This window comes from Pleurodeles waltl, chromosome 4_2 (genome assembly GCF_031143425.1).
Source record: "Pleurodeles waltl isolate 20211129_DDA chromosome 4_2, aPleWal1.hap1.20221129, whole genome shotgun sequence".
In the NCBI taxonomy this organism is placed as follows: Eukaryota; Metazoa; Chordata; class Amphibia; order Caudata; family Salamandridae; genus Pleurodeles; species Pleurodeles waltl.
In genome coordinates this window covers 266685543-266713191 of record NC_090443.1, presented here as the reverse complement: position 1 = coordinate 266713191, position 27649 = coordinate 266685543, and the positions used below count along the sequence as shown (strand labels likewise).

Here is a 27649-nt window from a genome sequence, read left to right as displayed (position 1 = left end):
CAGAACAACCCAGAGAGAACACCACAATAAAAATATAATTTGTAAGAAACATGGTCATGTAACCATATAATTAGCCCCTAGAGAGCATAACAACATGAAAATAGAATGGTACAAAGTAATGTAGTGCAACCATATACTTAGCCCCTAGAGAGCATAGTGCCTTACGCCGTTTCGGGCCTAGCAGGCCTTCTGCAATACTAAGGCCCTTAGAACTACTGTAAGCTGTAAAACAAAAATTCCCAACCATATGAGAGCTTAAAAAGAGAGAGACTGCATGGTGGAAGGGGTTATTATTTTGTGGTACCCACTAACCTAGTGTGGTGACCCTTATAAAACCATAAAGAAACAGTGTGTCATGCTGAACATTTTGCTGATGGTCCCATTGTCCTAGGACCACCACAGGCTGAGTTATGGGCAAAAATGTTTTGAAAAAGAATGCCTCCAAAGCATTATGGGTTGAGGTTTTTTTCCGAACTGCAGTGAATATTGTAGTATTGCTGCACCAGGAGAGCTGAATTGTGGATTTTTGAGTTTTTTTACATGAAGCATTTATCAATTATGTGTTTTTGGGAAAGCTATGGAGTGTAAAGGGGAGAGCCAAAAGAAATGGCTCTGATTAGGTAACAGTGTCAACAATGTGCTCAACGCTCCGATACTTCCGATGGAGTTTGCGCCTTTGTTGCTGTTCATGCTGTGAGGGCCATGGCTGCCAAGGAGCACAAAGGGCGGAGACAAAAGAGAAAAATAGTTCACCCACGCTGAAGTATATCGGCAATCGTGCATTTATCCATGTAACAGGGTCAGTCTACAAGGTGGTAACAAAACCACCCCAAGGTGGGACAAACGTAAAGCAATTACCATTGACATCAAGGGATTTTTGGAAGGCAAGCCCACAAACGAGTGAAAAAGTGAGATTTGAGGTAGGCGTGGTTAAAAACCCATAATGCTTACAACAGGTCAAAGCACTTGACCTAAAAATGGCAGCCAAGAAAGCAACATTATTGGGAACTCAGTGGAAGCCAAGAGATAGGTGCTCTGTTGAGACAGCATCACAAGGGGATCTTCCTGTGTCGAGTGTGCGATTGGCAGGGCCACAGAGACCTTGGTCTACTCAAAAGGCCTTTGTTTTACTGGGTATGGAGCCAAGTGAGGCACAGGCACTGCCATCGAAGAACAAAAACAAAGACTGCCTCTCTCCACTCCCTGGAATGCTGCTGAGCATGCCTGTTGCCAGCTGGAAAAAACAAGACACACTAGACAAAGAGATCTTACAGTATCCCTCTTTGGCCATTGCTCCATGAGGAGCCTGGTCAGCTTCTTGAGGTCATTGGCGTGTTCCTCCAGCAACTTACTGGTCTCCCCCCGGGATCAGACCCTCCCCGGGTTGGGGTTGGGGGGGTTAAAAAAATGCTGCTCCACATGTATGACAGTTATTTATTTTTAAATCCTTACGCCTTCAACAGATTTTTACTTCCAATTTCTGCAACAATTGAATTAATTTAAATCTCTCACACTGATTAGAGCGAAATTTGCATACTGAGGGCGAAAAATGCATCCTTCTCTAGATACAATAGACGATCAGGCCAATATTTTGTCTCAATATAGCCCAAATTTCAATTTCAATTTGGCATTAGAGAAGCTGTACAACTACCAATTCTTCCCTCAGGCAGCACAAATGAAAGAAATAACTTACAATTCCTATTCATTCTTGTTGATTTCCCTTTATTTTGACTCCTTTCTACTTGATTGCTGTTCTTGTAGACAATACCTTTCCAAGGGTAGAGGTCACCGCACACTGTCTGCCCTCATCGCCAATTTATGTAGTAATGCAGAATCCTTTTGTGTATATATATATATATGTGTGTGTGTATGTGTGTATAAATTACCATATATATATATATACATATATATATATTTATTATCTATCTATATATTATCTATCTACTGGTGGTCGCCTGTAGATACTTATAGTTAGGACAATTTTTTCCACAGACAGAGCGTTTTTTTGTTTTGCCAATAACTTTGGAGCCGCTTGTCTGTTTAGCTGCTGTTTTGAAAATTTAGGGGTGATCCGTTAAGCGGAGGTCTCGATAAAGGGGGGTGGATTTCCTACATCAATGGGATTTTTTAAATTTTTGAACATGACTACAGGCTGAACCACTGAACGGAATTACACCAAATTCGGCAGACAGCTCTTTTTCCAGAGAGCGCGCTTATTGTGATTTTGTGTAAATACCTTCAGACGTTTTGGAGAAATTAGAGTTTAAAAAATATAGATATATAGGGCCTGATTCTAACTTTGGAGGACGGTGTTAAACCGTCCCAAAAGTGGGGGATATACCACCTACCGTATTACGAGTCCATTATATCCTATGGAACTTGTAATACGGTAGGTGGTATATCCGCCACTTTTGGGACGGTTTAACACCGTCCTCCAAAGTTAGAATCAGGCCCATAGTGTTGGAAAATGGGTTATTGGTAGGGCAGGTAGGTACCTACACCTAGCAACAAGCCACAAACCTCCACATAAGTACAGTTAGGTCTCAGTAAATTAATCCCAGCTCTACCCTTGGTAGCTTGGCATCGAGCGTCAAGGCTTAACTTAGGAGACAAAGGGCCTCATTATGACCCTGGCGGGCGGCGGAGGCCGCCCGCCAGGATCCCGCCCTCCAAATTACCGCGCCGCGGTCAAAAGACCGCGGCGGGTATTACGAGTTTTCCCCTGGGCTGGCGGGCGGTTCCAGTAAAACCGCCCGCCAGCCCAGGGGGAAAACGACCTTCCCACGAGGATGCCGGCTCGTAATCGAGCCGGCGGAGTGGGAAGGTGCGACGGGTGCAGTGGCACCCGTCGCGTATTTCAGTGTCTGCAAGGCAGACACTGAAATACTTTTCGGGGCCCTCTTACGGGGGCCCCTGCCGTGCCCATGCCATTGGCATGGGCACGGCAGGGGCCCCCAGGGGCCCCGCGACCCCCCCTACCGCCATCCTGTTCATGGCGGCTTTCCCGCCATGAACTGGATGGCGGTAGGGGGGGTCAGAATCCTCATGGCTGCGGAGCGCGCTCCGCAGCCATGGAGGATTCTAAAGAGCAGCGGAAAGTCAGCGGGAGACCGCTGACTTTCCGCTTCTGACCGCGGCTGAACCGCCGCGGTCAGAATGCTCATTGGAGCACCGCCAGCCTGTTGGCGGTGCTCCCGTGGTCGGTGGCCCTGGCGGCCACCGGCCGCCAGGGTCAGAATGACCCTCAAAGTGTAAAGCATTCAAATATCACAAAACAGTAATTAAATAAAACACAGGAAACAGTTTAAAAATCCAAAACCAATTTATAAAAATAGCTTATATTTTTATCTTTAAAATGACACAAAAACGATTAAAATCGGTTCAGGGGAACCGGAGATATGAATTTTTAAAGTATTATTATTTTCTAGCGCTTAGAAACAAAAAGCGCCAATCGGGTCATCTGGTTGCACCAGGACCGGGGCAAAGTCAAACTTTCAGGCCGACCGCGATGGAGCCCTGCTCGGCTACAAGTCGCGGGAGGCCTCGGTTAAAAAGTTACCTTCTGACTTAGTCTCTTTTTTGATGTTTTTCTTCCCCGGGACGAACCTGCCAGTTGGATCCGACCTCCTGGAGCCCTTGTCCGGATACGCGAAGTCGGTTTCCTCGGTGGTGATTTTTACCTTCGGACTTAGTCGTTTTTTCGAGATGAAAATCCTTCGACCGGGGTAAATCTGGATCTTGATCCGACGTCCGTGGAGCCCTTCTCGGATACGATGGCTGGAAGGTCCCGGTCAACTTTTTACGTTCGGACTTAGTCTCTTTTTTGGATGTTTTTCTTTACCGGGACGAACCACGAAGTCAGGCCGGGTCGCGGTTGAGGCAAGCCGGCTAGAATTTCCGCGTCGGGTCGGTCACTTTATGGAGCTTTTTTTCAAAAATTCTCCAATCTTTTCCAAACTTCTGGGGCTTCACCCAGATGTTCTTTTAAGGTTCTTTTGGGGTCCACAGCTCACCCCAAGGGTCCAGAAGTTCTGTGATGGTCCTTGGGAAGTGCAGACTTCAACTCCCAGAATACACCTGGCGCAAACTCCTTTTTGGCCACTGGACAGTGGTCAGCTGGTCACTTTTTCAGGAGTTGGTGCAGGGGACTCTGGATAGCAATTTTTCACCTGTAGCAAACAGGGAGTCCCTCCTTGAACCAGTGGAAGCCAGGCAAAGTCCTTCTTGTGGTGAAGCCCAAGTGTGCAGCTGGTGCAGTCTTTCTGAGTGCAGGGTCCAGGTGCAGGCCAGGGGTCCAGCAGGGCAGTCCTTCTTCTCCTTGTAGTTCCTTCTTCTTGAAATTTGGTGGGGATCTGAGGTGTGGGGTCAGGTCTGCCAGTTTTATCCTTGCTCCTGGGTGAAAAGCAGGGGGGTCCTGATCCTCCAATCAGGTACAGGGTCGTCCCCCTGTGATGACCACTTCCTGGGAAGTGTGGCAAAAATCCATCCCAGAAGGCAACAGTCTCCAAAAATCCAACATGGATGAATCTGATTTTTGGAGGTTACATCTGGCTGAGCCCACCCACTGGTGTGGCTAAAAATCATAAACACACCCCTCTCCTGCCCTCTCCTAATCTAATCAAGGGGGCACCTAATTGTCTGGGGTTGCAGGATGTGGGGGTGTTGTTGGGTGCTGCAAATGTCCTTCTCTGCCTTTGAAGACCAGTTTGGCAGCCCTCCCCCTTCCTGCCTCACCATCTGCTGAGGGGAGATTCTCTCCCCCAAGCACATTCCTTTGTGTGAAGTCAGGCCACTTCACACCTCATCAAGGTAGCCTGGCAGAAGCTGCTGCAGGCTGGCCAATCAGAGCACAGCAGCAAAAACAATGCAGAGCTGAAATTGGCAACTTTTTAGGTAAAGTCTAAACTTTTTACCTGGACAAGTTATATTAAATCCAACAACTGGAAGTTGTGGGATTTATTACAACAATTAATTTGATACCAAATTCTTGGTATGTAACATTTAAGGAGACTTTAAAATTTAAAATAAAGTCTGCCCATTCTAGCCTATGAAGGCCATTTACTTCAATGAGGGAAAAACGAATTTGGCTGTTTTTACCTCACCAGGGCTTATAAATCTATTTTTATAAAGTCCCTGCTTATAGTTACATGGCACCCAGCCCTAGGGGCACATAGGGCACACCTTAGGGGTGACTTATATGTAAAAATAAGGTAGTTTAAGACTTTGGAAGTACCTTTAATTCCAAAGTCGAATTTGCATATAACTTTAATTTAAAAGCAGCCAGCAAGGCAGGCTTGCTTTTAAAATGACACTGGGCACCTCAGCAATGCACCTAGGTGTGCACCACCTATGCTGTGGTCCCTAAACCTACATGCCCTACCATATACTAGGGACTTATAGGTAGGTTAACTTAGCCAATTATAATTAGCCTAATTTGCATATCCATTTTACACAGAGCACAGGCCCTGGGACTGGTTAGCAATACCCAGGGCACCATCAGAGTCAGGAAAACACCAGCATAAAGTGGAAAATGGGGGCAAAAAGTTATGGGGCCTCTGCAATCAGCCCTAGTTTCTCACACAACCCCCCCCCCCCAGCCCACACGCCCAGGAGACTCAGCCCAACCCTGGGAGAGTCTTCCTGGCTTGTTAGGCGAGGAAGACAGTGAAGAAAACTGGCTGTCCCTTTGCAGGGCCTACTCTGCCTTATATCCTCCTGTCAGGGTCACTCCTTCTGGGTAGTGAAGCCATCCCAACAGTAAAAGGACCCAATTCAAACTGAAACTTCCCTCTAGGGGGGTCTTCCTCCTCTCTCTCTGCCAACTTGGGTAGTGAGGTGCCCACCTCCCCTACTCCTAACTTTGCTAGGGCAACACCTAGCTTACCCAAAGAGGTCACCAAACACTTGAGCAACCCCACCATGACCAACAGGGTCAGGGGGCCTACTTTGCTATTGGCCTTGGGGTCTGCCTCCCAGGCCAAGTACAGTGCTGCCAGGAAGGCTAGCACCCAGCAGAGGCTACTGACAGCTGTCAGTACCCAGAACCACACCCTAAGCTCTCCACTGACAGGTGGCTGAGCTGCTTTAGGGGCATCTTTGGGGTCCTGGCAGCCCTCTTGCTGTCTAGAGTGGGGGGCTACCACCTCCTGTGGCAGACACCCTCCTTCCACTCTCCCTTCTGTCAGTGCAGGGGCAACACCTTGCATCTGGACAGCTGCCTGACTACTCAGGATTTACTTGGGGTCAGGTGAGGCCTCACCAGTGCCAACTCTGGGCTCCCCCCTTACTGGGGCAGAGGGCCCTTGGCTCCCTGGAACTCTCTTTAAGAGTGGCCTACCCTTCCTTTTCTTCTTTCCTTTTCTTGGGGACCCCTGTCTCCTAACTGTAGGGACTGACTCCCCAGGACTTTGGGTTGGGGGGGCGCCCTGGGCGACCACCCCATCTGTGACCAGACTCACCTCTGGGAGGTCATTGCCCAGGATACAATCTAGGGGAAGGTCAGCACTGACTACCACCCTAATCCAGTCAAGGATACCCTCCCTCTCTAGGGGCACTATGGCTACAGGTTTGGAGGTGACCTCCCCTGTGGCTATCCTGACTTTCTTTGTCTTTCCTGGGACATACATGACTGGCGTCACTAACCGGTCACTCACTATAGTGTGACTGGCACAGGTGTCCCTCAGGCCAGTGGTAGGGATCCCATTCACTTGAATGTGGTGGAAGTGCCTACTCCCACCCTCAGGGATCACCAGCTTACCATCTGGTCCTGTCTCCCAGCACAATGCTAGGAGGACTTCATCATCTGAGGAATCCTCCTCTATGGCTACACTGGACAGCCCAGTGCTAACCACCTTCCTTGGACAGGCTGCATCTCCTCTGAAGTGACCTGTCTGCTGACAGTCAAAGCAAGCCCTACTGTCCAAGAGTTGTTTTAACCCTGGGTCTCCCTGTCTCTGCTTGTCAGAGTGGGAGTGGGATTTACTCTCCTCCTTCTTGGAGTCTCCCCCCTGGGACTTGACAACCACCCTGGTTCTCAACCACTCATCAGCTGCCTCTCCTAGCTCTCTAGGGTTGGTCTGCTTAGAGTCCACTAGATGCTGGCGTAACCTTTCTTGGGTACAATTGGTCAAGATGTGCTCTCTCATGATCAGATTGTATAACCCCTCATAAGTATCTACTTTGTTACCAATAATCCAGCCCTCTAGTGCCTTTAGTGAAATGTCCACAAAGTCAACCCAAGACTGGGTACTGACCTTCTGGGTGTCCCTGAACTTCATTCTATATTGCTCTGGGGTCAGACCAAACTTCTTGGCTAAGCACCTCTTCATACTAGGGTATGAATCTGCCTCCTCCCCCCTTAAGGTCAGAAGCCTATCCCTCCCTGAGTTGGTGACCAACTCCCACAAAAGGGAACCCCAGTATTGAGGCCTAACCCTTCTCATTTGGAGTGCCCTCTCAAAGGCCCCCAGCCACTTATCTATGTCATCCCCCTCTACATAAGCAGGAACTACCCCCTTGGGTAATCTGGGGCAAACTCCCCCACCCATGGACACCTCAGCTTCTTTATCGCTGCTTCCATCTCTTTTCTCTTTGTATGCCCACTTTTTCTTTTCTAGGGCCAGCTTCTCTGCTTCCAAAGCTATGTATGCTAGCTGGGCCTCCAGCTCTCTTTCTCTGATGGATGGGTTCTCTCCTCCTGAAAGGACCCCCTTCCCACCACTAGCTTTGGATCTGCCCCTAGTGACTGTATTTACTGAGTACCGTTCTTCCTCGTCCTCACTTAGGGTCAGATGCCTTCCCTCCCCTGAGTGGTTAGAGCTTGCATCCTCCCTTCTTTCTCCCTCCTCTGGAGCTTCTTCTGACTCTACCTCTTGGGCCTCAGTCCATGCTGTCAGGGATGTGATCAGGATTTGCTTCTTGAGATCAGTGGTTGCAGGCAACCCTCTTTCGATACACAACCCCCTAAGCTGGACTACTGTCAGTGTGGGTAGGCTAGCCAGATCAAGCTCCATGGTTCCCTAGTTTTGTGTCAACAAAAACTTTTTGCAAAAATTGGAAACAAGAATTTAGAAAAATTACAAAAATTCAATAATTGAAATTAATCCAAATTAGAAATTAAAAACAATTTTTGCACTAGGACAATTTAAAGGATTTTTAATTTGTTTTACCCAAAACTGTAACGTGATATTGAACACAAGTACAGGATCCCGTCGCTGCTTCCAATTATGTTGGAAAATGGGTTATTGGTAGGGCAGGTAGGTACCTACACCTAGCAACAAGCCACAAACCTCCACATAAGTACAGTTAGGTCTCAGTAAATTAATCCCAGCTCTACCCTTGGTAGCTTGGCATTGAGCGTCAAGGCTTAACTTAGGAGACAAAGTGTAAAGCATTCAAATATCACAAAACAGTAATTAAATAAAACACAGGAAACAGTTTAAAAATCCAAAACCAATTTATAAAAATAGCTTATATTTTTATCTTTAAAATGACACAAAAACGATTAAAATCGGTTCAGGGGAACCGGAGATATGAATTTTTAAAGTATTATTATTTTCTAGCGCTTAGAAACAAAAAGCGCCAATCGGGTCATCTGGTTGCACCAGGACCGGGGCAAAGTCAAACTTTCAGGCCGACCGCGATGGAGCCCTGCTCGGCTACAAGTCGCGGGAGGCCTCGGTTAAAAAGTTACCTTCTGACTTAGTCTCTTTTTTGATGTTTTTCTTCCCCGGGACGAACCTGCCAGTTGGATCCGACCTCCTGGAGCCCTTGTCCGGATACGCGAAGTCGGTTTCCTCTGTGGTGATTTTTACCTTCGGACTTAGTCGTTTTTTCGAGATGAAAATCCTTCGACCGGGGTAAACCTGGATCTTGATCCGACGTCCGTGGAGCCCTTCTCGGATACGATGGCTGGAAGGTCCCGGTCAACTTTTTACGTTCGGACTTAGTCTCTTTTTTGGATGTTTTTCTTTACCGGGACGAACCACGAAGTCAGGCCGGGTCGCGGTTGAGGCAAGCCGGCTAGAATTTCCGCGTCGGGTCGGTCACTTTATGGAGCTTTTTTTCAAAAATTCTCCAATCTTTTCCAAACTTCTGGGGCTTCACCCAGATGTTCTTTTAAGGTTCTTTTGGGGTCCACAGCTCACCCCAAGGGTCCAGAAGTTCTGTGATGGTCCTTGGGAAGTGCGGACTTCAACTCCCAGAATACACCTGGCGCAAACTCCTTTTTGGCCACTGGACAGTGGTCAGCTGGTCACTTTTTCAGGAGTTGGTGCAGGGGACTCTGGATAGCAATTTTTCACCTGTAGCAAACAGGGAGTCCCTCCTTGAACCAGTGGAAGCCAGGCAAAGTCCTTCTTGTGGTGAAGCCCAAGTGTGCAGCTGGTGCAGTCTTTCTGAGTGCAGGGTCCAGGTGCAGGCCAGGGGTCCAGCAGGGCATTCCTTCTTCTCCTTGTAGTTCCTTCTTCTTGAAATTTGGTGGGGATCTGAGGTGTGGGGTCAGGTCTGCCAGTTTTATCCTTGCTCCTGGGTGAAAAGCAGGGGGGTCCTGATCCTCCAATCAGGTACAGGGTCGTCCCCCTGTGATGACCACTTCCTGGGAAGTGTGGCAAAAATCCATCCCAGAAGGCAACAGTCTCCAAAAATCCAACATGGATGAATCTGATTTTTGGAGGTTACATCTGGCTGAGCCCACCCACTGGTGTGGCTAAAAATCATAAACACACCCCTCTCCTGCCCTCTCCTAATCTAATCAAGGGGGCACCTAATTGTCTGGGGTTGCAGGATGTGGGGGTGTTGTTGGGTGCTGCAAATGTCCTTCTCTGCCTTTGAAGACCAGTTTGGCAGCCCTCCCCCTTCCTGCCTCACCATCTGCTGAGGGGAGATTCTCTCCCCCAAGCACATTCCTTTGTGTGAAGTCAGGCCACTTCACACCTCATCAAGGTAGCCTGGCAGAAGCTGCTGCAGGCTGGCCAATCAGAGCACAGCAGCAAAAACAATGCAGAGCTGAAATTGGCAACTTTTTAGGTAAAGTCTAAACTTTTTACCTGGACAAGTTATATTAAATCCAACAACTGGAAGTTGTGGGATTTATTACAACAATTAATTTGATACCAAATTCTTGGTATGTAACATTTAAGGAGACTTTAAAATTTAAAATAAAGTCTGCCCATTCTAGCCTATGAAGGCCATTTACTTCAATGAGGGAAAAACGAATTTGGCTGTTTTTACCTCACCAGGGCTTATAAATCTATTTTTATAAAGTCCCTGCTTATAGTTACATGGCACCCAGCGCTAGGGGCACATAGGGCACACCTTAGGGGTGACTTATATGTAAAAATAAGGTAGTTTAAGACTTTGGAAGTACCTTTAATTCCAAAGTCGAATTTGCATATAACTTTAATTTAAAAGCAGCCAGCAAGGCAGGCTTGCTTTTAAAATGACACTGGGCACCTCAGCAATGCACCTAGGTGTGCACCACCTATGCTGTGGTCCCTAAACCTACATGCCCTACCATATACTAGGGACTTATAGGTAGGTTAACTTAGCCAATTATAATTAGCCTAATTTGCATATCCATTTTACACAGAGCACAGGCCCTGGGACTGGTTAGCAGTACCCAGGGCACCATCAGAGTCAGGAAAACACCAGCATAAAGTGGAAAATGGGGGCAAAAAGTTATGGGGCCTCTGCAATCAGCCCTAGTTTCTCACATATAGGGATTCAGATCCTATGCGGATCCAGCTGTCCCCATGCTGATATCTGATTGCCTCTACTTTGTGTCTAATTGAACATATTAATTAATCACTGAACAAAATTACTTCCTTTCATCCTTATTATTCATTCATGTTTGTTTCTCTTTGTCTCGCTTTACTATATCAAACTAATCTTTTAATCACACACATTAATATATATATATATATATATATATATATATATATATATATATATATATATATATATATATATATACACAAAATATACAAAGCACCTACACATACACATACACTAATAGACATACATGGTATTAAACATACATCCAAAGGTACTCAAAGTTTTTTAAAGAGTCTTTTGAATTAACAGCTTCCAACACAATTTAAAAAACTAGGCTGCTAAAGCCCTTGTCGGACCAACAGTCTTCAAAATGAGGTAGTGATCAATACCGCGCTGCCACTGGATGTGTGTTTAATATCATTTATGTCTATAAGTGTATGTGTATGTGCAGGTGCTTTGTATATTTTGTATATATATATATGTGTGTAAAGCAAGACAAAGATAGACAAACAGGAATAAATAATAAGGATGAAAGAAAGTAATTTTGTTCAGTGATTAATTAATATGTCCACTTAGACACAAAGTAAATATGTTAATCCCCTGTGTTCATTGATATTTTGGTTTTGCAGAGTTGCCCAGGTACAGTGGGGTTATTAGGGCTCCCCTAGTTGGTACATATTGATATCTGATTGGATGGCAACACTTCAATCAGGAAGTGTTGGCAGCTATCTTGGGACTCAGCTTTAGCCAAGTCCCAGCAAAAAAGGCAAACGAAAAGGGGCCAGGATAGGGCCACCGTGACCCCTTAGTTCTGGTGCTGGGGTCCCAGAGAGAAGACACCAGGGCTTAAAATCATTTGTTTCTAAAATGATAGAAAAAAACGTAGATCCACAGATGTTTTCTGAGGTTTTAAAAAAAAAAGTGTGGTTTCTCACCTTTTTTTTTACTGAAGCCCATGGGTGGGCCAGTTCCCGCGGGCATGCCAAAAATAAGGAGGGGCGCATGGGGCCCCCTCCTGTGCTTGCTGAGCCCCCAGGGACCACCACCTCCCCAGGGCGATTACTAGATTGCATTGGGAGGCGCATGACCCCCCCCCCCCACACACACACACACCCCAAGGACCAAAACCTCCCTGAGACAAAATGCTTTTGCTAATGCAGGCAGAGACCTGCAGACCCCCCTGTGCCCGGGAACAGGCACCTCCCTGGGTCCAACTTTCAGTAATATGCAAGGGGGGGCGCGTGCCCCCGCGACCACCACTACCCGGTGCTAATGTTTAGTTAAATGCGGGGGCAACCTGGCCCCCTGGGATCCCCAGGGACCGCTACCTCGCTGGGGCCAATGTAAAGTCATGCTGGGGGGGGGGGGGCGGCAGGGGGGGTTGCGCACCCTGCAATGGAGATGATAGCACCAACCAAGCAAAAACAGACAAAGTCCGCTTGCTGACAGCGAGAGCTGTCAAACAGCTTCCGCTGGCAGAAACCAGAGTTTTAATCTGTTTACCTGCACCCATAGAGATGAAATCATTGCTGCCGCAAGCAAGGAGCTGCTATTTAAAGTTGATTCCTGCTTGTGAGAGCAGTGCCGGCTGCCACCGGACATGGTAAGCCGGTTAGGACCACAGAGCTTTGAGGCTCCCCCTGCGATCCTGTCACTCTCTCCTCCATCCCATAATGGCACAGGAATCAAGAGAACATATGAAGGACTCTCAATATAAAGAATCATCCTGAGAGGTGGAGGAAAAATGCTTTCATTCATTTATTGTGTTGCTGACAGTAACTGGTACTCTGTAGTCCACTGCCAAGGGTCTAAGCAGAAGATTCCGGTCAAACCATAAGTGCAGGTGAGGTGTAGGGGTCCCAGAGAAGTATGAATAACATATAACATCATTCTTATTTAAACGAGAGTGTTTAATGCAAAAGTGGAACACAGGACACACAGGCACATTTTTCACATCTGAAGTGTCTTCAGGAACTATGCAGCCATCTTAACCTGTAAAAACATTGAGGTTATCTCACCTATCGACCAGCAGAGATGCAGTGGGTATAGTACACCTGCTTGCAGTCCCGTTGCAGTAAATGCTTTCTTCCTGTCCTGCAACCTCTGCCTGTCTGCTTCTGCTGAGAGTACAAGGAAAGCACAGTGCTCAATGCTCCATACAGCATAAGTTTTTGTCACCGGCCTAATGTGTTTTCCCTGAACAGGTCATCTTGCAGGATTGTGCCTGCCCTTTTATCACTGGTTTTTGCTTCTCCTTATCAGAAAGCGATATACTTTTAGCCAAACAGGTATCCTATCTTCGTAGCAATAGATTTGCTTATTCGCCATTAAGAATCTTCAAGTTTGGAACTGTTTTTGCTTTCTCAGAGCTTTCCAATCTCTCCTTTCGTTGTCTACATCCTTGTGTTAGTTGATTAATAGAAAGCACAGCTCCACCACTGCCACTTTAGTTCCTACCTCCTACACAGCTTCTTCAGGTGTGCAGACTTCGTTGCCATCTCATCTATCTCTCATGCATTCTCATTAGGTACTCCAACAAGAAGTTCTTCCTCTGTATGAGTCCGTCCACAGAGACACTGTCATCTGCATCAGAGATTCTAGCACCATGTTCTTCCTAGTTGGGTTATCCCTGTGGCTACCCTGTGTTTCCTTTGATATTTGTCCATACTTTTTACAGTTCAAATTTTGGTCACTTCAAAGTATAATTGGCAGTTATCTCATGTTTCTCTCTGTGCCACACCTTCAAATGCAGAAACATCCCTTTCCCAATCCCTCCCCACCCAACACCACCACAAGTCTGCCTCATCTTCTTCCTCTGGTTCCATACTAGCCAAGAACACTTCCCTGGGCTGTCAGAGGATCCTCAGAATGCACTGCTTAACAGTGGTCTTCCACCAGTACCACAGTTTCAACGCTTGTAAGAGCGTCATGCTAGTATCGTAGTTCACCTTTGGCTAAGTCAAGGTCAGCCTTGTGTTTGGTCAGAACTCGTTCAATTTAATTACAGAAGGCTCAGTTTTCTGAGTAGCGCAGTCACTATCAGGGGCAGTGGGAGTTCAAACACCCATCATCGACTTCAGCCTTCTGGTCATCACAGCTTCTTTTGAGCTGCCCTGAAAGTAATCAGCAGCAGCACAGTGTTCAGGGGAGAATTGCTATTCTGGAGCTCACATGGTCGTACCCCTTGCAGTCTATTTAAGTGCTTTAAAGTGGCTGCTAAGAAGTGTGTTATGCAGAACACTGAATGCGTAAGCAAAGAAGAAATAATCTTCATTGTTGATCACCCTGAAGTTTGGTTTGTAATGTACCGATCCAGTGACAGATAAAATTGATCAAACAATCTTGACATTATGGTGTAAACTGCACCTTAATTCTCATTATCGTGTAAACCACACCTGGATTCTCACCCGGCGCTAACCATCAGCTTTAAAAGTTTATTTTTCTCAGTCATTACCCTCTTCAGGAAGGACTATGCTAATTGCCTTTCAAACACAAACATAGCAGCCAGACCTACATTGATTATGTGATACCATGTGCAATACTTGAGGCCTGTGTGGTGATGACATCAATTTACAAATAAGTCCAAATGGGTGAAGATCCCACCTATACTGCGGCACAGGTTAATTCCTTCCGGGCACAGCAGATTTTCAAGCACCTTGCTCTTCTCTGCCCCTATATTTTTCAGTGCCTGTATATTTCTGGATGTCTAATGTGGTGAACCTCACTCCTGTTGTGTCTGATAGGGTCTGGGCCTTTTCTGAGGTAGTTTTCCAGATACAAATCCTACTTTGCTATTAATGTGATACACTTGACAGCAAGATCCATTGGAAACATCAGGCTGACCCCATGGAAACTGTTAGTACTAAAGGTCCTAACTGCACCCTATCACTGAACTGGCTCTGGACAAACTTAGGGGCTGATTTAGAGTTTAGTTGAGAGAGTTGTCGGATGAAATGGCGACGAAGTACCCTCTTGGCCAAACACTCGCCAGATTTAGGGGTGGGCAGACTACCAGGTTTACATCAACAGAATAAAATTTACTCTGTTAAGCGAGTCCGAGGAAAACCATCTGATTGTCTGCCCTATTTAGAGTGGGCAATCCAATGGCTTTTTTCTACGGTCTGTCGCCATGAGGAACATTTAAAATTGAAAAATGACCCCAGTCCCAAGGGAGAAAACTCCCATTGTGTGGGGTCATTCATTTTTTTATGTTTTCAGAAACATACTCCCACTTTAGGAATTTGTGTCTGAAAAATAAAAAACTTTGCAAAAAGTTTGAGAGCTGTTTGTCTTGTTTGACCAAGCAGTCTGTCAAACCTTTCTTATATTGACAGGAACTGCCAATGTACAGGGATGTCCGCAGCGCTGGCGGACTTCTCTAAATTTTGCTGAGCTGAGTAAATACAGAGTGGCTGACATAAAGTCCTCTGCCACGCTATTGGCCTTTAATTTGTCCGCCAAACCATAAATCAGACCCTTGGTTGGAAAGAACAGAGTGCTAAACATCGAGGGAGAGAAAGCATCAACTTGTGATCGTATAAAGAAGTTACATCGTTTTACTGTGGATTGCCCCAGACTAGGATGAGCTTGAAGGTACTTAGATTTGATTACATTTGTTATCAGTGCCATCCTGAAATGGAGAAATGTAGTACTAACGCTATTCTAAAGAGGAATGTCATAATGTAGTCTTGGTGCACCTTCTTTACTTCCTACATATATTTGTACATACACAATTCTTCACTCCTTACTTCACCCTCCTGCGGGAAACAATCTAACAAAGGAGTCAATGCCCATGATCACTATCACCAAGAGGAGTCACTCGATCCTGTGACTCGAAAAAAGACTTCTTTCGAAGAAAAAACAACTTGTAACACTTCGAGCCCAACCCAATAGATGAATTTGGCTGTGGATTGCCCATTTCCAAATTTTCTGGGCTAGAAGGGACAGTTGGGATGAATGTGTCCCTCCCTGTTGAGATAATACATGGTTGTCATGTTGTCTGTTTTTATAAGAACATTCTTCTGTGTGAGAAGAGGCTGAAAAGCTTTGAGTGCTAGGGAGACAGCTAACAGCTCTAAGTGATTTATGTGTAACTGTCTCTGTTGGGCATTCCATTGTCCTGGGATCTGTGCGATTATATTTTGGAATGCTTGTATTCTTTGTGTATTTGGACTTACTAGCGCTTTTTGAGTATTTAGAATTGTGTTGTATTGTGCAGGTTATAGTTGTGACTTTTGGTAATTTATTGAGAACCCTAGCATGTGCAGGGTTTGTATTAAGTAATGCGCATGGTTTTGACATTGCGTATGACTGTTTGATTTTATCAGCCAATCGTCTAGATATGGAAAGACATGTATATGTTGTCTTCTTAGAGAGGCTGCGACTACTGCTAGGCACTTAATGAATACCCTTGGAGCTGCTGTTATTCCGAAGGATAACACTTTGAACTGATAGTGCTTTCCTTGAATGACAAACCCGAGATATTTTCTGTGCGCCGGATGGATGGGTATATGAAAATACGCATCCTTGAGGTCTAATGTTGCCATGAAATCGTGTTTTTGGAGTAGTGGGATAACATCCTGGAGAGTTACCATGTGAAAGTGTTCTGACAGGATGTAAAGGTTGAGGGTCCTGAGATCTATTGGCCTTAGGGTGCCATCCTTTCTGGGAATCAGGAAGTACAGTGAGTAAGCTCCCTACTTGATTTTGTGGCACTGGTTCTATTGCTTGTTTGAGTAATAGAGATTTGACTTCTTCCTGTAACAGACTGATGTGTTCTGTGGATAGTTTGTGTGGTATTGGTGGAATGATTGGGGGAGTTTGTATCAATTCTAGGCAATAACCATTGCAGATAATTGATAGTACCCAATTTTTGGTGGTAATGTTTTGCCAATTGGTGTGGAACCTTTGTAGTCTTCCTCCCACAGGGGATGTGTGGAGTGGAAGGGAATGAAACAAGGCACTGTTTAGTGTGTTGTGAGGTTTGTTTAGGTGTTTGATATTTCCCTCTACCTCTGGGGTACTGCCCTCTATATGTGCTTTTAAAACCACCTCGTTGGTATTGAGGTTGGTAGGCTGGTTTTGGCTGCAATGTGGACGCCTCTGCAGTTTGAGCCCTAAATCCAACTCTAAACTGAGGTTTCTGAAAGGATCCCCTGTATTGTGTGGTGTATAGTGCACCCATAGCCTTTGAGGTGTCTGAATCCTTACACAATTTTTCAATAGCAGTATTCACTTCTGGGCCGAAAAGTTGTTTTTTGTTGAACGGCATATTCAACACCGCTCGTTGGATTACGGGTTTGAATCCCAAGGACCTCAGCCATGCATGCCTCGTGATTGTTACAGCAGTGTTGACACTCCTGGCAGCTGTGTCTGCTGAGTCTAGGGCAGACCTAATCTGATTATTGGTGATGGCTTGCCCTTCCTCCACTATCTGCTGTGCCCTCTTTTGGTGTTCCTTGGGGAGATGCTGAATTATATCTTTCACCTCATCCCAATGGGACCGGTGGTATCTAGCCAACAAGGCCTGTGAGTTGGCTATTCTCCATTGGTTGTCTGCCTGGGATGTCACTCTCTTCCCTGCAGCATCATATTTCCTACTCTCTTTGTCTGGTGGGGGTGCATCACCTGACGACTGTGAGTTTGCCCTCTTCCTGGCAGCGCATACCACTACTGAGTCTGGAGGGAGCTGCTGAGTTACATAGACAGGATCAGAGGGAGGTGGCTTGTATTTTTTTCTACCCTGGGAGTTATTATTCTTGCTTTGACAGGCTCGCTAAATATTTGATCAGCATGTTTTAGCATGCCCGGGAGCATAGGGAGCGACTGGTATGTTGTATCCGTGGAGGAGAGTATTTTAAACAAAAAAATCATCCTCCAACGGTTCAGTGAGCATGGTGACACTATGGTATGCTGCAGCCCTAGCTAGTACTTGATTGTACCCTGTACTATCCTCAGGTGGTGAAGGCTTAGAGTGATAGCAGTCTGGGAATGGGATCTGGATCATAAAGACCCATGGGTCTACATTATCTTGTTGCAAGTCAAATGAATGTGATGGTGACTGCATTGGTGCAGGGCTGGTAGGAAGAGAGATATGCAGGTGTGGAGAGTAAGGAGGAGAATGAGGAGGAGAAAATGAATTGAGGAGGTGGTGGTCTCTCCTTTGGCTTTGGTACTTTAGCTGGAGGCTGTGTAGTGTCCAATTCCTCCTGAAAGGCTAATTTCCTCTTAGGTTTTAAAGGAGGTGCTGTTAATATTCTGCCAGTTTCTTTGTGGATATGAATCCTGGCTTGCCTTTTGTCCATCACTTCAAGTATTGGCTGTACTTGGGTGTCCTCCTCAGAAGTCTTATGGCTTTCTTTGAGTGTTTTAGAAAGTCTATGCTCCTCAGTGTAACCTGCTCTTTTCGGCTCCGAAGCTGGCTTTTTCGGTATCGATGTGGATGGTCTCGGCTCCGAAAGTGATTTTCAAACTTTCGACTCCGAAGAGCGTTTGCTTGAGTCGGACACGGAGCCTTTCATCGACTCCGATGTTTTCAGAGGAGTGGCCTTTTTCGGTGGCGAACTGGCGGTTTGGTCACCGGGTGTCTTCTTTCGGGTCGAGCCATGGCCTTCCGGCAGTGGCGTACCCAAAGCCTTATATTTCGGTCTTTGGGATGAGGTGTACTCACGTGTTGTCCTGCCGTGACCGGTCTGTCTTCCTCAGATTCCTGGTCGGAGTCAGAACCTCGAACAGAGACTGCTGTTTGCATGATCTCTCCCTCTTCGACGTCGAGATGTTCGAGCTTTTGGACGCCATCTCGAGCCTTCATGCTCTTCTGTCCCAAAGTGTCTTTTTTGATTGGAAGGATTGGCAGGCCTTGCAATTTTCTTCTGGATGATCCGGGGAAAGGCAAAGATTACAGACGAGGTGTTGGTCTGTATAAGGGAATTTGGCACGACACCGAGGACAGAATCAGAATGGGGTCCAATCCATGAGGCTTCCACGCGGTCGGCCTGACCAGGCCCGAGTTGGGCGTGCACGTCCCAAAGGGCAAGTAGAGATGTCTGTTCCGACGGTACCGAAGTGTCGATAGAAGATGTAACGCGATAGATACAATACTGGCGAAAAATGAAGCGTTTTCAAAGTTTTCCGAATTGAACTATCGGAGCGAAAGGAAACACGTCCGAACCCGACGGCGGAAAGAAAACAATCTAACATGGAGTCAATGTCTATGCGCAATGGAGGAGGAGTCACTCGATCCTGTGACTCGAAAACACTTCTTTGAAGAAAAACAACTTGAAACGCTCAGAGTCCAACACTAGATGGCAGAAGTATATCCACAGCATGTGTATCTGCAGCTACACATGCTATCGAACGTACACATACATACACACATATATATATATATATATATATTGTTTTCTAGTAGAAAACCATTAGTTATTGGAACAAAAGGGTTTGCCTAGGGGTGCCAGGTTAAAAAATCTGCTGTCGGAATGAGTATTACAATCAATACAACGTGCAACAATCATATTTCACAAACTAACAAGGTAACTAACAGGTTATCATGGTCATGTGTCATGTTGAGCAGTAGTGATCTGCTTAATACTTTCGACTGCCTTATTTTGTTGCAGGCCTTTCAGTGTGTATAGGATTTAACCATGTGCAATTTTTTTCATCAGAAGCCGCTCTAATACATCACTCTGCCATCTTTCCACAGAGAGGCATGACGGTTGGAGACAAGGTATAGCTATCTTCCACTGGACAACCACATGCAAAGAGACGCAAATGTATGTTTCATTTTACCTTTTTTCAGACATTGGTGTATCCCAAATATACAATGTTTAATTTAAAACTGCATCATTCATTCCACCACATTCCATTCTTTGAACAAATGTATTCCAATACATTCTTAGCACACTAAAATCCCAGGTAATATTACAATCAGAACTATTACAGCACATTGGACCAGAATCTGGTCTGCCTGGGTATATATTATGTAGTATGGCAGGGGTCAGATGCACCTTGAGCACGAATCTATATTGTGCCAATGTAAACCTGCCATTGCCCTAATCATTTTCAACTATAAGACGGAAGCTCTGCCATACCATCTTGGTCGTGCACACCATTATTGTTTCAAGGCTCCTATCTACTTCCCCATGTACTCTACCACACTGATGCACTGTTGCCAACAAGCAATATCTCACTGTCACTAGCTCTGTTCCTCGACATCTCCCGTACTCCCCACTAGACAGGGATCTCAATTTAACTGTGTACCTTGTTTGAGATTGTGGGCCTGATTACGATTTCGGCGGAGGGGATAACTCTGTCCCAAATGTGACGGATATCCCGCCCGGGGTATTACAAGTTCCATAGGATATAATGGACTTGTAATGCGGGGGCGGGATATCCATCACACCTGGGACGGAGTAATCCCCTCCACTGAAGTAGTAACCAGGCCCTTTATCTTTCCCAGTGGCGGGAAAAGCAGGAAAACCATATCTTTCAGTTTTGACCTCTAAATCTCTTCTTTCTCCATATTTTCCTACAGGCATATTGGTTCAAATACTAAACTAACATGTGAATCGAGAGGGTATCTAGAATCCTAATTGATTTTTTAGTCATGCTACTTAGTTAAAGTGTCATGACTAGGGTCACTGTTGAAGAGAGTCAGGAGAAAAACTCAGTCACTCATTACTTAGAAATTCATAATCCAGTCCTAAAATATTTAGCACTACAATTGACGGGATGGTAAGTGAGTGAGCAGCCAGCCTGTGAAGCAGCAAAAACACATTGAGCTCTGTCATTGGCCTAAAAAGCTATGCAGTCTGCTTCGAGAACAAACTGATCACTGAGGTAGACTGTAAGGAAACATGCTTTTTGCAGGTTCCCCCAACTTTTAACTCCCGTTTGGAGTATTAGCTGCTGGTTTTTCGACTCTGAGAGTGCACTGAGGCCTGGTAACCAGACCTCAGTGACAGTGTTTTAACCCCATAAAACATATACGTCAAATAGGATACCCCTAATTGACAAGGCCTGACTTACTTATAAGTCCTTAGTATATGGTACCCAGGGCATGTATGGCAGAGTGCCACTCAGGGCTGGAGCACTGGCTCTGCCACTCCGAGTGGCTCCTAGCCTGCCACTGCAGACTGAAGGACTGTGTTTTCACTGTCATTCTGGCTTTGCCATTCAAACTAATGACAAAGCCACCCTGCCCCTTACCACTATATATAGGTCTCCCCTATAGAAAGCCTATGGATCCCGCTGGCAGGGAGCTGTATTTTGTTATTTATGGATTTTGATATGACTCAACAGCAACACTTCCAAATTGTCGTTTTTACTGTGGATAAAGTTGATAGCTTATTTGCTAACACAGGGTTACCAGGTGGCATCCACACCAAGCTAACTTTTGACTGAGACTACCTAATTGGGTCATGTAATGTATCAAGTTAATCGTGACATTAAATGTGATCTGATGCTCACTATTGATAGTTGGCCACTTTTAGAAAAGTGACAACTGTGTGCTCTACTCGCCCAGTGGCCTCACAAAAGCACACAAGCACAGACAGCTTTCTGACCTCCTGGAGACACGTGTGAACGGCTCCCAGGCCTGGGACAAAGGTAGTGCCCCAGCAGCTAGGTATCACCTCATCTCCCAGAATGGCCACTCATGGGATTAACCTAGAGGAATGCTTCAAAGGGGAAGCTGCCTTTGATGGGCTGCCTGGCCCAACACCCCTGAGCAGGATGCCTTTTGTCCCTGTAGGCAGTGTGGAGACAAGGCCAGGGACCGCCCCAAACCAGTTTTACTGAGGGCGTGTTGTCCCCAGGTAGCCACACCTCTGGGGTGGGCTACCTTGCTCTTCACAACTGAGGAAGGGACGTGCAATCGTGAAGGGGGCAAGAATGTGGCATTCTGGGATAGCCAGATGCCACACATCACTGGAACTGTGCCATTAGGTAGGAAGTGGCCCAGTAGCCCATTGGCTAGTGACCGTGTGGTCCCCTAAGGGCACTTTCCTGGGATAAATATGGCACCCCTTGTATGTTGACCCTCAGTACTCACTGGATTTGGTGAGAGGAATACTCTGCACCCGTTGGAAACACACAAAGAGAGGACGCGACTGCTCCTACTGCATTTTAGGCTAGTGGAGTTTGGACCCTGTTCTGCATGCCTGGTCTGGGAAAAAGCTGATTCCTGCCCCTGTCCAAAGCAGAGACTCTAAGGGTCAGTTGGCTGGCCCCCCATGAACGACTTTGGGGATATCAAAGTCAACGAAGCCCAAGTTGCACATTAGATAGCCACCACAGAAGTCTTGCCGCTTCTGGACGCCAGGCAACATCAAGGACAATTTGGAGATCGCCAAAAGGTGCACTTGTGTCTGCTGAGCTTGTGAGTGTTAGTTCTGACCAGATTCATTACCGCAGAAGGACACCAGTCTACACCAAAGGTTTGTGCCCTGACCACTGTGTTGCAAATACGCAAGGTCTGTATTGGCACCCCATGGAACCCTGCAAACAGGACTTCATGAGACCCTAAAATCCATGGACAGAGTCACCTCCACTCATCTATGGACTGAGGACTTGACAGAACTTCACCCCCACAGATCGCACAGCATCCTTGAGACTGCATCCCTGGCATCATGACCACTCTATTATACGTCGGTCATCCTGTAAAGTTTAGATCTTGCTCTAACAATGCTCTGGTGGCCAGGTAACTGTCCAAAGTATCCTCTCTGGCCCCATGCACTTTTGTCCTGCCAGACTTGGTTGCCCATCTTAGGCTGGAGTTGCCGAATTAACTTTTTCGAACTTTTCAAAAGATTAAAACGTTTTTGGTAACCACTGCTTGTTTGCGATTGATACCAGTTATTTATTCCTTTAAAAAAATATAGATCTCTGGAACCCTTCAGTGGATTTTGATGGGTAAGGTCTCTAAAGATTAATATCATGAAGATGTTAATCTCTTTTTCTAACCTGGTGACTTGTTTCTTTCAAATTCTGTTGTTTGGTGTTGTTAAATGCTTTACACATTGCTCCTTTACTAAGCCTTACTGCTCACAGCCACAGCTACACAGGGTTGAGCTTAAGTTTGAGTAAGCGTACCTGACTGGACCAAAGACAGTATTTGTGAGTATACTGCCCGGTAGGGCTACCCAGCCATACCATATAGTACACGCCAAATTTTCACATAGACCAATTACGTAGAAAACAGACTTCTATATTACCCCCTCCATTGCTGACTGGCAGACAACATAGCGTAGCAATGCTTCCAAAAAATCCATCTAATAATGAATGAGCTTATCAACTCTCTGTCCTTTTAGTGGATTCCCCTACATAGAGAGGGATGACAGTGACAATCATCCCCAGGCACCAGCAAGGCCAGGTATTATACACAAAAGGGTGCTCTGTGCACCATAAGGAATATTTCAAGAAAAGTGGTGCACTGCATTAGGGATAGAGTAGGGTTATCATCTGTTCAAAAACAAAAAACATTTGCCTCAAACCTGCTTCCTCCTCCTCTGTTGCAAATTCTGGAAGTTTCCGTATGAGTCTTGAGGGTTCTTGGTAGTCTGGCCCAAGTGGGAATATTCTGTCATAGGTGGAGTTGGACTCCTGTTCACTGGGTGAAGAGGAGCGGTTGTGGTTGTGGTTGAACATGCTGGACTCACTTGGTAGCGAGAGGCTTACAGTCAGTTCATCATCTAGCATACGGCGAGAAGCCTGAAAGACAGAAGGTGCATGTCACAGAAGTGTTGCCATATCCACAATTGTGTTAACTGCCACTCCATTTGCAGGGGTGGTCGACATTTCCTTATATTTTCCTCATATTGTTTTCCTTGCTCCTCGCCTTGAAGGTCCAAGTCATTGTGCCATTATTATTCATTTACTAAATGTTACACTTTTCGCCAAACAAATTTCTGAAGATTAGCAAAAAGGGCAAATAAATAGAGACAAAAATGAGCAGGACCATTAAGAAGAAAAAGGAAAGAAGATACATCTCTCCCCTTGTATAGAAATAGACAAGTGCGTAAGAGTAAGATCTCTGGCAAAGTATGTTGTGTAGCTTGTATCTACTGATTGACTGAACCAGAGGACTACAAGAATAATTTTAGAGTGTGATGCTGAAGACATGGAGCTGAAAGACAGGGAGATGCAAAAAGCTGGCCAAACTTCAACAGCAGTCGGAGAGAGTGAAAAAGAAAGTCATAATCCATTAAAAGATGTGCAAGAATCGCTAAAGTGGTAAAACCTGGAGAGGCACAAGGAAGATGGAATTTTCATATTGTGGTGGAATTATGGGTGATACGATAGATAAGAAAGAAGATAGAGATCAGTCTAATGAAAAGTAATGAACAATCATGATTGAGGAAGATAGTCTGAGCAAAAGGCTTTGTAAAATGTACCTGGTGTTAAGTTAAAGAGTGTGGACAGAAAAAGTAAGAAAAATATGAGATTGTGTGCTGAAGAAGCTGGAGTAATAAAAGCAGTTGAGATGAACAGAATGTGAAGATAAGTTGTGATGTAGAGGAAAGCAAGAATGAAGATAACCTCCCACCTTGAAGTTTTAATGTGAATAATAGAAAAGTAGCTATGAATGGGTTGTTCAAGACAGAAGAGAATGATTTTGATCATTTTCTGCTAACGGGAGGTGAACTCAAAAGATGACAGTGTAGATGCCATTGCAAAAATGAGACCCTTGGACAAAGTCTATAGAGATACAGAAGAAGTGCTGTAACAATGAGGAAAATACATTTTTCCAAGAAAGCGAGTTGACCTATTAGGAAAGAGTGCATGTGATAGGTGAAGCAACAGTGTGGAAGATCGGATGCACTACAATAGTAAATGCAGATGAATGATCAACAATGTTCCCCACTAAACCAATAAATAAATCATCATGAAGGATGAGGGCAGCATAGACTAATGGTATTAAAAATGTACATGCATGAAAGAGCGCAAACTCTGTACTGATTTTTAAGGATAAGCGGCAAAGTGTCATTTTTTTAAAAACTAATTTTTTCGTACATTATTGTAGGAAATGGTGCCATGTCATTTGAACAGTACAGCAATGTAGAGGGCTAATTTATCAGGTTAAGAAAAAGAGATGCTCAAAACAATTAAAGACAAATGTCTCAGAAGAGTACACAAGTGACTGTGTTTGGGTTAGCATTAGTGTAATGTTTAGGTTAAGACATACATACAACCTAATGGTTTGAGTCAGCTCAAAGGGACACATTACAATAAGGAAGAGGTTTAGCTTGAGGGTTAGGATTAGGATACAGAGTAGGAACTGGATTCAATTACGAGTAAGGCATAAAAGGGTGACAGTTGAGATTGATTACACTTTAAGGTTTAGGGTTAGGTTAGGATAAGGGTAACCTGAAAGGAAAAAGAGAGGATTAGGATTAGGCATTAAAATAGGGAGAGTGGGGGATATAAAAATCAGGGGAAAGAAGTTTCAAGATAAAAGTCAAATTTTCTGAAATTAATGGTCCGGGAGTTTTGGAAAACAAGTTTAGGTACATAATCCCAAGATTCTCAAACTCAATTTAATTTTAAAGTGTTTTTACCCACAAACAAATTATACGGACCCGATAATAGCCCAATGTACATTACAACCAATGATCTATATGAGGTCCAGGTGTAGAGGACCCATTGTACGGGTTTTCTACTTATTTGTAGTCAAACAGTGCTGAAACAGGGTTCTATTTTACAATGTCTATATAAATCAGTGAAGCCTCATCACCTTCCAACCTACTCATGCAATTTACACCATCCTCCCTCAATATTTTTATACTAGTATTTTTTGATACTTCAAACAATAAAGCATATATATGCATGCCAAACAACAAATCCCCAATACACCCCTCCCATTGAGGTCACCAGCCAACTTACCATAAACATCATTTATCCATCTTTTCCATCTCTTATCAAATTTATTTGTACATCCACTTCCCTTATAGATCATCTTTTCTTGTGCATAGCTAATATTCTTTTCTATTTCCCAGTCTCTCACCGTAGGAACCACTGAAGGGCCCCACATATGTGCTGCTCCTCTCTTGGCAAGGAGGAACACCAGGTTAAATAATATGCCCTGGTAGGAAGTGTACCAGATTCATTCCATATCCCTAGAAAATTAAACGGAGCTCCCAGAGTAATCTGAAAATCAGTCCCACCCTCCAGTCTGAGGGTCACTCCCTCACAGAATTCATGTAAAATCGGGTAGTCCCAGAGTGTATGAAGCAATGTCCCCCGCATTCCACATCCTTAGAAACAGTTATCATCCAACACTTTCCCCAGTTTGTGGAGTAGAACTCTATAATAATAAACCCTCTGCAGGATTTTTAGTTGTATCAATCTGTAACGAGCCTTCATCGCTACCTTCCTAGGGAAATGCAACACCTATCTCCAGTCCTCATCCTGTAAGCCTCCAATGTTCCTCTGCCATCTCATCCTCAAGGGTTTTAAACCCCTTTGGGCATTCCTTATCAGGAGGTGGTAAGTGAAAGAAAACATTTTGGTGATTATTTGCCCCTTTGGCAATCTATTCTCCAGAGGCAAGGCCTCCATAACTTCCTCATCTGTGCAATCCTTTCTTGAATACCTGGGAAGGCAGCATCTTGTATTCTACTTGAAGATATACGAAGAAGACATCCCATTAGCGTCCTATACATCTGACAGTGTACTAAGACCTTTTGCGTCCCACTGGCAGAAGCCACTAAAGCCAGATACCTCTGTCAATTGTGTGCCTACCCACAATAAAGTCCCAGGGGTGAGGTGCCCTCACCATCACATCTCTCTATGAGGCTCATGCCATATCGCCATGACCGCTTTCATTGTGTGTGGGGGGGGGGGGGATTCTCGTTTAGTTTTCCACCATGAAGAACTTGAAAATGTCCCTTCCCTCCTATCATCTCATTGTCAAATCTAAATGCTGGGTTCTCCATTTGTGCATATGCCCAATCATTGATTACACTTAGGTGTGCCGCCTCATTGTATCGCTTAACATTAGGCAATGAGATACTTCCTTCATGGGTGGATCACTGTAAAGTGGAAAGTGTTATTCTATGGTCACCCTCTTGCCATAACAATTTTCTCAGTAAAGCATCAATGACTTTAATAAACCTTTGGGGAACTATATGGGGGCTATTCTGTAGTATATAAGTAAAACGTGGGGGTGCCATTATTTTGAACAGTGCTGCCCTATCCATTAAGAAAAGAGGCAGCACTCCCCAGTGTCTAACATCTGCCTTCAAATTCCGAAGCAGTGGAACAAAATTGTCCTCATAATGGGAGGCTTCCTCTCTGGAAATCCATATCCCCAAGTACTTAAAGCACTTAAATTCAATATGGAGTGGCGTTGGGAGGCCACTTCCTGTCTTCCACGCACCCATCGGGAAGATCATGGATTTTCCCTGGTTGATTTGAAGCCCATAATATTTCCCATGGATTGTAAATATTTTGCCCACTCTTTCCAGGGTCCTATTGGGATTAGCTAAACACACATCATCCTCAAATAGCAAGATACGATCCTCCCACTGGGAGGGGGGTTCCATTTCCAACCTTTAATCTGTACATCCACTCATATCCACTAAGCTAAGGGTTCCAATGCAAATAGCATCGGCAAGAAGGAGCATCTGCCCTGAATATTGCATATTTTCTTACCGTCAGTGTCCACAAAAGTCTCCTTGACCCATCAAAACATTTCATGATGACTAAACAATTTGGCTTAGATTCTTTTTTGACTTCATGCAAATACTTCAGTGTGCTTGGAGGCTGTACTAATCATCTCTTTCATTTTTACTGAATTTGCCGGTGCAGATCAATTTCATCACACCTTTCACATAAAAGCACATTTTAAAGTGATAGTGCATATAGAAAAATATAAGGG

At 45.0% G+C, this 27649-nt stretch overlaps 1 protein-coding gene across 2 annotated transcripts in view; it reads right to left on the bottom strand.

Annotated features, from left to right (window-relative positions):
- Positions 1 to 27649, bottom strand: part of DDR2 (discoidin domain receptor tyrosine kinase 2) — a 737021-nt gene that overhangs the window by 309977 nt on the left and 399395 nt on the right. For both annotated transcript variants that reach the window (XM_069231100.1, XM_069231101.1), the window contains one exon: positions 23265 to 23481. In XM_069231100.1, the coding sequence (XP_069087201.1) occupies positions 23265 to 23481 (217 nt within the window). The remainder of the gene's footprint in view (positions 1 to 23264; positions 23482 to 27649) is intronic.